Source organism: Dama dama, chromosome 15, assembly GCF_033118175.1.
Source record: "Dama dama isolate Ldn47 chromosome 15, ASM3311817v1, whole genome shotgun sequence".
NCBI lineage: Eukaryota > Metazoa > Chordata > Mammalia > Artiodactyla > Cervidae > Dama > Dama dama.
In genome coordinates this window covers 89,436,205-89,447,183 of record NC_083695.1, presented here as the reverse complement: position 1 = coordinate 89,447,183, position 10,979 = coordinate 89,436,205, and the positions used below count along the sequence as shown (strand labels likewise).

The window sequence follows — 10,979 nt, the reverse complement described above, 5'->3', positions numbered from 1 at the left end:
AGAGAAGTGGGTGAAGGACTAAGTCTTCAGGTACATGGAGCTTTAAGTGATCAGGGAGATGGGGAAGAGCCAGCCAAGGGGAGCAATGGGGAGGCCACTGGACATGCATGTGCTGGCCAGCTCTGGGCACCCAGCCCTTGCACCCAACCTCTTACTTTTTGCTGGTGATGGTCTTTCTAACATGACTGCCCTTCCTCCTGTCTCCTGTGAACACAAACTCATTCAGCTGAGAGTTCTAACTGTCCTGGGATCCATCCATTCCTGTCTTCTCCGAGCTGAGGACCTTGTCTTCATCCTCATTCATCCTAGGGCATGCTGAGGATTCTGTATCCTGAACCCACGGTACAGTTCTTGGTCCTCTGTAGGCCCCACCATTGCGGGGAGGAGTCAGGTACCTCCAGGGAGCTGGTCAGCTTAGTTGTCCCCTCTCTGGGCATGCTGGACCTCCCCGCTCCCCAGCAGGGAGACTTACAGCTGCCAGGCCCCCAAGTTAGGTAGAAAGCAGCTTCCCTTGTCTAAATATATCCTCTTGCCACAGACTGAGCTGCACAGGGCTGGGCATGGGGTATGCTGGTGACAGAGCCCAGCATTTTGGCTGAATGTACATGGAAGGGAGAAGGCAATAGCACCCCACTCCAGTACTCTTGCCTGGAAAATCCCATGGATGGAGGAGCCTGGTAGGCTACAGTCCATGGGGTCGCTAAGAATCGGACACAACTGAGCGACTTCGCTTTCACTTTTCACTTCCATTCATTGGAGAAGGAAATGGCAACCCACTCCAGTATTCTTGCCTGGAGAATCCCAGGGACGGGGGAGCCTGGTGGGCTGCCGTCTGTGGGGTCGCAGAGTCGGACAGGACTGAAGTGACTTAGCAGCAGCAGCAGCAGTACATGGAAGCAGGTGATGATCAAACCATTACAGCATCATGGGGAGCATGGTCTTGACAGGGAAGAGCCTGAGAGAAGGTGCTGGGGTCCAAGAGAGAAGGGAAGAGTGGGGGTGAGGTGGGCAGAGATGAAGCTGCTGGGCTGGGGCTCAGGCAGAGTGGACATTCAGGCCTCATTATCCCCAAGTCCTCGTGGTGTTGCAACAGGCGAGACACACATGGCTCAGATTACGCCCATGAAAACATCGTGATTATGTTTGGTGTTTGCAGGGAGTGTTAGTCCATTTTGCAATGAACAATGAGTTTTTATCATAAATGGTTTAAATAAAAAGCCCGGCACTTAAAGGGTAAGTTTCATTTACTTGAATGATTCTAAGCTGTGCTTAGCTTGCTCCATGTTCTGATGAAGTGACTTTGTTTCATAACCAAAGGCCCTGCTCTGGGGGTTGTGCCTGCGAGACCGAGTTTGTTGTACACCTGTGCGATCACTCTTCCTTCCTCCCTTCCATCCATCATTCCTTCCATCGTTTGTTGTCCTTCCGTCCCACCCTCCCTTCCATCCATCATTCCCTTCCTTCTGCTGTGGATTCACAGGCACCTCCCCAGCATGTGTGCCCTGAGAGGTACACAAGCCCCATCCCAAGGCCCTCACTGCTCAGACTGTCATCCTCAGAAAGCGAATAACTGCAGGGAAGGTAAGCCAATGCCACCCCTTGACAGTGCCCCCTTCCACAAGGTTCTGGCATTTTGCTGCTGCTGCTCCTTCGGTGGGGTGGGGTCCTTTGTCCACCCCTCCCTGTCCAAGTGTCCTTGGCGATCCCTGGAATAGAGGATTCTCATTCCTAGTCTCTCCGATTATCAGGGCTGACATCGAATTACCGAGAAAGTACACGCAGCTGTGTTTAGACAGCAGCAGAGACGGGCGGTCACCAGGGCGTTGGCTGGGCCGTCTTCCTGGGACTCTGTGGCTTCAGGGATGTCCAGGGCCCACCCCAAGTGTGTGCGGGGCTCTTAGAGGACTGTGCTGAGAATCGGCAGGGGCAGAGCCTGGAATACCTGGCCCCCAGTCCAGAGACCACTGTCCTGATCTTGGAAGTGAGCTCACGTTCCGGCCTCTGGCTTCTTACCTGAGTTGGCCAGAGGCTGGAGGGGTGGGTGGCAGGGTCAGTGGGCACAAGCCTCAGAGGCAGGTAGAGAAAGCAGGTGCTCTGGTCTGAAGCAGGGCCCGGGGGTCTGAGCCATGGTTGTTGAGGAAAGCCTGGAGGTGCTGGTCTGGGACTGGTGCACAGCAGAAGGACAGGAGGGGGTGCTAGGCAGGTCCTGACTTTGAGTAAGATCCACACTTCCTCTGTCCCTCTCTAGACGCCACTCTTGTGGTGGAGAAGGACCCCCAGCACTGTCCTTGCACACGTGTGTAGTACCGACGTGCCCCAGAACCAGCTGAGGTCTTGGCTCACTTTGCGGCTGGCCTGTGCCAGGCTGCGCTTGGTTTTATTTTCTTTATTATTTCCCCTTCCCCTTCCCTTCTCACTCCTGTTTCCCTCCTCCCAATAGTACCCACTTCAGTGTGTTTAATTTACATCCTCCCAGTCTACTTTCAGTACATTATCTATTTATTTAAATACAAATGGCTCCTTGAAATAGAGTGCCATTTTGCATGTGTTTTAAAATCTCCATAAATAGCATTGGCCCATAAATCTCATTGTCTTGCCTACTTTTTTTTTGTCAGACATTAAGTTTTTGAGATTGGTCCTTGTTGCCATATGTAAGTCTGGCTCAGTACATTGGATGGCTGTGTGAAATTTGCATTACGTGAGTATACTCATGCTATATAGGCTGAATGTTTGTCACCCCCTGGCTGCCCACCACCCAACCCCCCCCCCCACAAAAAAAAGTGAAGTCGCTCAGTCGTGTCTGACTCTTTGCGACACCGTGGGCTGTAGCCTACAAGGCTCCTCCATCCGTGGGATTTTCCAGGCAAGAATACTGGAGTGGGTTGCCATTTCCTTCTCCAGGGGGTCTTCCCGACCCAGGGATTGAACCTGGGTCTCCCGCATTGTAGGCAGATGCTTTACCGTCTGAGTCACTGGGGAAGTCCACATAGGCTGAATGTTTGTGACCCCCCTGGCTGCCCCCTCAACTCACATGTTAAAACTGTACCACCCACGGTGATGGTATTTGAGAGGTGGTTCTTTGCTGGGGGGGTGACTTGGTCATGAGGGTGGAACCTCATGAATGGGATTAGTGCCCTTGCAAAAGGGACCCCAGAGAGCTCCCTCATGCCTCCTGCCATGTGCAGTCACATCCAGAAAACAGCAGGAGGTGGGCTCAGAATTGACACTGAATGTGCTGGCACCTCGGTCTCAGACGCCCATCCTCCAGGATGGTGAAAGATTCAAGTCTGTTGTGCAAGAGCTGCCCAGTCTTTGGTGCCCGGTTCCAGCAGCCTGGGACAGCCCACACCCCCGCACCCCTTTCCATTCTGGGCGATAGGCCTTACCCCTCCCTGTGACGGGAACAGTGGTGTGCCCATCGCCCTTCTCCATATCTCCCGGGGGCCCTGCGGGCGTGGCTCTGGGACGCACACTCAGGAGCCCCACGCCTGGCCCCCTGCCCCAGGCTGCTGTCCAGAGCAGGTACCCGCTGCCTGGCTGTCTGCAATCCTGCAGCAGCAGCCTGGCCTGCCAGCCAGCGGGACCCCTGTTCCGCAGGCTCACGGCTGCCTGTGCTCTCATTGACCTTCCGTTTTCCGAGACTCGGACGGCTGGAGGCGGTGTCTCCTTGTTCCCACATCTCTGGCTGAGGCCTCCTCGCTTCCTCGTCAGATGCCGTCTCCCCGCTGTTAACCGTCTGTTTATAGGTTTGCTCATTTTCCTGAGGGACTGACTCTCTCTCACTCACTGATTTGTAGGAGTTACTTGTATGATTTGCATAATCATTTTTATAAATTTCAGACAGACTTTGAAGAAAAAGTTCTCCCAGTCTGTCACTCATCTGTTCAGTTTGTCTGTGGTTTTTTTTTTTTTTTTTTTAATATTCTTTATTGAGCAGAAATCTTTAATTTTGATGGAGGTGGATCTGTCATTTCTCATCACATACTTGGTTCTTTTGGCATCTTGTTTAAGAAACTCTTTCCAGCTTCGATACCATTAGGCTTTTTCTCTTTTTTAAAAAATTAACTTTAGAATTTAACGGTCATATTTCAGTCCTTAAACTATTTGGAATGCCTGTGTGCTCAGTCACTCAGTCGTGTCTGACTCTTTGTGACCCTATGAACTGTGGCCAGGCTCCTCTGTCCGTGGAATTTTCCAGGCAAGAATACTGGAGTGGGGTGCCGCTTCCTTCTCCAGGGAATCCTCCCAGCCCAGGGACTGAACCCACATCTCTTCCATGTCCTGCCTTGGCAGGTGGATACCTTACCACTAGTGCTACCTGGGAAGCCCTTGGAATATGTATGTGTGTACATATTACATTACTGTGAATTATATTATCATGTGATATTACGTTATATATAATATTTTCCATTTTTATATTCTTGCCTTTATGTATAATATGAAGACTTTCTAAATATCATTGATGGCTGCATCTAAAGAGCTTTAGTGGGAATCTGAACTATCTGTAGTTCTAGGCGAAGTAAATATCCAGGGCAAACACTTTTCTTACGCTTCCTTTGTTTGTCTCTTACTTCCTGGATGAGAATGTGTTGGCCCAGCACGGCAGGTGTTCACCCTGGGTTGTTTATCTCTGCATTTTGAGACGCAGAATGCTCCAGGAGCTTATCTTTGCTTTGAAGCAGCCTGATTATTTGCTTCTGTGATTCAGTGTAAGGATTTCAAGAATCTGCTTTTCATGTAGAACTTGCTTCTTTCAAACACTCTTCCATGCCAGAAAAGTTTGGATTGCATAAGGGCTTAATGTGCATTCAATGTTAAAAAGTATGGCAAATGGGAACTTCCCTGGCAGTCCAGTCGTTGACTCTGTGCTTTCAACGAAGTGGGCATGGGTTCAATCCCTGGTCTGGGAACTAAGATCTCACATGCTGTGTGTGGTTCAACCAAAGAAAAAAAAAAAAAAATCACAAATGTATATTGAAATTGTATGACATACCAAGAATACCCAGACTCAGTTCAGTTCAGTTCAGTTGCTCAGTCGTGTCTGACTCTTTGTGACCCCATGAATCGCAGCACGCCAGGCCTCCCCGTCCATCACCAACTTCCAGAGTCCACCCAAACTCATGTCCATTGAGTTGGTGATGCCATCCAGCCATTTCATCCTCTGTTGTCCCCTTCTCCTCCTGCCCTCAATCTTTCCCAGCATCAGGGTCTTTTCAAATGAGTCAGCTCTTCGCATCAGGTGGCCAAAGTATTGGAGTTTCAGCTTCAACATCAGTCCTTCCAATGAATATTCAGTACTGATTTCCTTTAGAACTGACTGGTTGGATCTCCTTGCAGTCCAAGGGACTCTCAAGACTCTTCTCCAACACCACAGTTCAAAAGCATCAATTTTTTGGCCCCCAGCTTTCTTTATAGTCCAACTCTCACATCCATACATGACCACTGGAAAAACCATAGCCTTGACTAGACGGACCATTGTAGGCAAAGTAATGTCTCTGCTTTTTGATATGCTGTCTAGATTGGTCATAACTTTCCTTCCAAGGAGTAAGTGTTTTTTAATTTCATGGCTGCAGTCACCATCTGCAGTGATTTTGGAGCCCCCAAAATAAAGTCTCTCACTGTTTCCACTGTTTCCCCATCTATTTGCCATGAAGTGATGGGACCAGATGCCATGATCTTAGTTTTCTGAATGTTGAGCTTTTAGCCAACTTTTTCACTCTCCTCTTTCACTTTCATCAAGAGGCTCTTTAGTTCCTCCTCACTTTCTGCCATAAGGGTGATATCATCTGCATATTTGAGGTTATTGGTATTTCTCCCAGCAATCTTGATTCCATCTTGTGCTTCATCCAGCCCAGCATTTCTCATGAGGTACTCTGTGTATAAGTTAAATAAGCGGGGTGACAATATACAGCCTTGACGTACTCCTTTGCCTATTTGGAACCAGCCTGTTGTTCCATGTCCAGTTCTAAATGTTGCTTCCTGACCTGCATACAGGTTTCTCAATGACTGTTAATTAGGCAACATGAAATTTAGGTGATAAATACAGCCAGTGAGTTAAGTATGGAAGGAATGTTGGACCCAGGATTCTCTATGTGGAGTATAGTCTGTATGTGGCAGGAGCCCAAATCTTCCTCACACGTCAGGTTAATATCTCCAGCATCATTTTCCTAAATAATTCATCCTTTCCTCTCTGCTGTTCACATCATTTGATATGATTCTGAAATCCCTATTCTGTTTCTTAGATTGTCTCATCTATTCCCTTGCCAGTATCATGTCTTTGATTTTTTTAGACATTCATGTGTGTTTATTTTTCATATGAATTTTCAAGTCGACCTGTTAAAGTTCCCAGAACTTTCCTAATTGGATTGTCTTTTAGTTTTCAGATGAGTATGAGGAGCACTGACCTTGGTGACGCGAAGCTGTGTGATACATGACTGGGGCGCAACTTCCTAATTTCTCACCTTTTCTTTGGTGATTTTACTAGACTGAAAATTTTCTCCATAGGAATCTTGTGCAGTCTCCGCTAGGCTAATTCCTAGATGCTTTCTATTTTTTATTGCTGTGATAAATGCTAATGTATTTTTGGCTACATTTTCCCAGTTAGTTTTGGCTGGAACATAGAAACACGGTTGCTTTTTGTGCAATGATTGTGTATCTGGCAGCAGTACTGAACTCTCCCATTCCTTCTAACAGTCTGTCTGTTGTTTCTCTTGGGTTTTCACTTTCTTTTGTGGCTATTGATCTAGTCAACTTTTCTGTTTCCTCTTGAGTGGATTTTGGCACTTCATATTTTTTTTCCAGAAATATTTCCATTTAATCTGCTTTAAAGTATTGGCTTGTGGTTGTGAATAATATCCCTTAAGTATTTAATATCAAATATGATATTTGTTATATCTGAGATGTTCCCCATTTTCACTTTATCTTTTGCATATTTGTGTTTTGATCACATTCCTCATTTACGTTTTGTCTCAATGATGTTTCATGTTTCAGTTCATCATCTCAGTTTTTACTTTTGGCTACACCATTTACTTTTGGCTACACCATGTGGCTTGTGGGATCTAAGTTCCCCAACCAGTGATTGAACCCAGGCCCCTGAAGTGAAAATGCAGAGTCCTCACTACTGAATCACCAGGGAATTCCCCGAATATTAAAAAACATTCTGCCCGTATCTATTTACTTAGGTCCTTCTTGTTACCTTGAACTGGCTGTTGCTCTTTTTCCAGTCCTTTGAGTTACACTCATTTGTCTTCCCTTTTCCCCTGTTTTCTATTTGATCTATTGAAAGCTTTGACTTTTCCTCTAAGAATGATATTAGCTATGATCCATGCATTTTTCCTTGTTCTATGTTCATTATTATTTCTATTTGTGGGTGTAACTTCAGCTAATCAGTATTCTATAATAATGATGGAAACAATAGTGATCATTATTTCCTCTAACCTTGTCAATTTTATTTTAAAAATTCAAAAATAAATTTCTCTGGCTGCATCAGGTCCTAATTGCAGCCGTCGGGCACTTATTTCGACTGTGGGCTCTTTCTTGCAGTGAGTGTGGGCCTAGTTGCCCGGTGGCATGTGGGATATCAGCTCCCATCCCGGGATCGAACCCTCGTCCCCTGCCTTGGAAGGTGGATTCTTTTTTTTTTTTTTTTTTTACTTGTTGAAAGACATTTTTATTATCACTGTTCCATTCCGTCTACTCAGGGCACTGGATAAGATGGCAGCTCAGAAGCAGAGAAGCTGGAGACAGGCCCCACCCTTCCTGTGAGGGCCAGGAGCATCCCTGCTGACAGCCTAGGGGGCCATGCTGGAGAACTCTGGGGAGCATTCACGCTAGTCACAGACCATGGCCCCAAGGTCTCCCGGGTGTGGATGGGAGGGCATGAGCTGTGTGGGGCGGAGACCCCACTCTGGCCAGCCCTCACAGAACCCGACATACTGGGCTGGGGGCTTCCTCTCAGGGAAGGTCCTTCCCTTCCACCCTCCTTCCCGAGGCCCAGCCCTGGGGAAAGGAGTCAGACCCCAACCCAAGGAGACAGGGAGGAGGATGGGGCCGAGGGGGACCAGGAGCTGGCAGGCAAGGACGGAGACAGAGGCGGCTGGAGGGGAGGGCCACCCCGCCCACGCGGAGGGGGGAGAGCGAGGCGGGAGGACGCGCTAGTTAAGAGATGGAGGCAGCGGTTATGGAGAACCGTAGTGTTACTCTAGATGGGGCGCTCCCAGCTGGGGTCAGTCAAACGAGATGAGCTGGGCTTCGCTGCCCTGTGCCGACGGGCCCTGTGCCGGGGGCTGCTGGGCCACTGGGGGCTGCTGCTGAGGAGGGCCGCTGGAGGGCGCCATCTGCTGGTACACGGGCTGCTGCCCTGAGATATAGGGTTGCTGTGGGGGCGGCAGAGGCGCATCTTGGCCGGGGAGGGTCGGCATGAGATTCTGCATGCTGTAAGGCTGGTAGCCCATGGACACTGACTGGCTCCCCATGTAGCCCATCGTACCAGACTGTGGGGGCTGGGAGATGGCTGGGAGGCTCTGTGGGGCCTGGGAGGCCACGTTCTGATAGCCCTGCGTAGGAGTAGGCTGGTATGATGAGTAGGCTGGGCTGGTGGTGGGCCCTGCAGGGCCCTGTGGAGCTGCCTGTGCACCAGCCGCTCCTGCTGGGTACATGTATGCGCTCACCATGCTGGGATCTGCCGCGGCTGCTGGGATGCTGGGGTAGGGGCCGCTGGCGGCCGGGGCTGGCTGACTCATGTACATGGTGTGCATGGGCGAGCCCTCCACCGAGCCGGCTGGGCTGAAGGTGCCCGCGAAGCTCGCCGGGCTGGAGGGCTGGTACAGCACACCCCCCGCCGCAGGCATGGCCTGGAGCTGGGCGTAGGGCAGGGAGAAAGCTGGCATCTGGGCCCGCATCTGGATGGTCTGCTTCTGCTGCTCCGGGCGCATCTGCCGCTCCTTCTCCTGCTCCTGCAGGCGCTGGATGGCCAGCTGCCGCTGTACCTCCAGGTACTCCTGCTTCTTCTGCCGCATGATCTCCAGCTTCTGGGCCAGCTGGATCTGGCGCTGGCGCTCGGCCTCCTCGGCTGCACGGCGAAGCTTCTCCCGGTGCTCCTCCCGCAGGGCGCTGAGTGCTCCCCGGGCGTCACGGATCTGCGCCAGCTTGTCCTGCAGTCCCTCGTAGTACAACCTGCGCTCATCCAGCTGGTTGAGCAGCTCCAGCAGCTGGGGGTGCATGGTGTTGATGGACTGGAAGAGGGACAGCACGGCCGAGTCGTTGGTGATGCTGCGGCCCCGCACGTGGTTGCTCTTCATGCGGTTGACGAAGGTGGTGACGGCGTTCTGCAGGGCCTTCAGGAACTGCGCGTGGCTCTCCTCTGACTCCCCATTCTGGTACTGCTCACTAAAGGCGGCTCCGGCTGCAGCTACGGCCTGAGGGTCTGTCTCCGGGAGGGAAGTCTCCACATTGGCAGGGATTGTGTGTCCCTCCCCAGGCTGGGCCGTGGGCTCTGTCAGAGGCACTGACGCGGATGGTGTGGGGCTCTTTCGAGCCTCCTCCTGCTTCTTCTCCCAGTAGTTCCGGTTCAGGTACCGCGCAAGCTCGGGGTCGATGTCCTCAGCCAGAGGCGCCGACGAGTTCACAGGCGAAGAATACAAGCTGCTGGCAGGGGGCGCTGAGGAAGCCACGGGTGTGGGTTCCGCCTTAGGGTACGCGGTATAGGCTGACTTCTGCCTCATCCGCTCCTTCTCCTCAGCCTCCGACTGAGACAGGGCCAGGGCCAGCTGCAGCTCCTCCTCTTCCTGCAGGGCCGTCTCATCCCTTTTGGGGGGCAGCTGCGACTGCTGAGACAGCGGGCTGGTCAGGTACCCCGGGGGCAGCTCCGTCGTCGAGGCCGCTTTTCCCTCCGCTTTTTTGTTGAGCTGCTCGTAGCAGGGCTCACACACCCGCACCTCCTTCTCGATGCCGAACTTGGGGATGGTGGAATACTTGGAGGAGCACTTGCCACAGAAGATCTGGCCACACGCCCGGCAGTGGTGCTTGCGGGTCATGACCCCGAACTGCACCCGGCACCGGTGGCACTCCTCGGCATCCACCCAGTCGGGGGCTCTCTCCGCAGCAATCATGGCATCACTCTCCTTGAACTCTGGGAAGACGTGTCCTTCCACCTTCATGATCTGGTACGTGTCCTGGACCACCTTGTACTTGGGCTCGTTCCGGAAGGCGTGTGCCCAGGCCTGAATCAGATACAGGATCTTGTTCCGGACGTTTACTTCTACCTGCCTCTTCAGCAGCTCCTTCAGTTCCTCCATGGTCTGCTTGTTCGCCACCTCGTCATGGACTGTCTGGCCGCAATTCTTCACCACAGACTCCATGACCTCTAGGGCGTACAAGGCCACGTGGGGATTCTTGTCGTTAACTTTCTTCTTGATGGAACTCACTGCATATTTTGCCTGTGTGTCCCCCTGGCGGATCAGGTCACAGATCTGGAGGATGGACTCCCAGTCAGTCTCCAGAAGAAGCTGGCTGGTCGCTTTGTCTAGGAGACGCTCGAAGGTGCCACTGCCGCGCCCCATGGCGACCCGGTACCCCAACCTGACGCCGCGGCGATCCCCACTGCTGGCCGGCGCGCCCCCGACTTCCGCTTCCGCCTCGGAAGGTGGATTCTTAACCACTGGATCACCAGGGAAATCCCCATCCTTGTTAATTTAAAAAAAAAATGAACAGAAAAACCTTTTAATTTTACAAAAAACTTTTAGACATTTACAAAAATTGCCTTTAACTTTTAATTGTTTTAATTTGAAAATGACCTCCCAGAAGGCCTGAACAATCCGAACATAAGGAAGGCCAGGAGAGGAGGCATGAGGGGGCTATGTATCTCAAGAACCCCAAATCCTGAATCGCCTCCTCCATTATCTGGTTTGTGGAGGATTTTCTGTCATTGGCGACAGAAAAGCTTCACAGCCTGGGCTTGGGGAGAGGCTGTATGAGCCTGG

General features: G+C 51.3%; 1 protein-coding gene across 1 annotated transcript; it reads right to left on the bottom strand.

The window, feature by feature from the left end:
* Window positions 1-7,854: 7,854 nt before the first annotated feature.
* Window positions 7,855-10,630, bottom strand: LOC133070508 (hepatocyte growth factor-regulated tyrosine kinase substrate-like). The gene has a single exon (XM_061162860.1). It carries the CDS (start codon window positions 10,557-10,559, stop codon window positions 8,226-8,228), a length of 2,334 nt encoding a protein of 777 aa, XP_061018843.1. The 5' UTR covers window positions 10,560-10,630; the 3' UTR covers window positions 7,855-8,225.
* Between the last annotated feature and the right edge of the window lie 349 nt (window positions 10,631-10,979).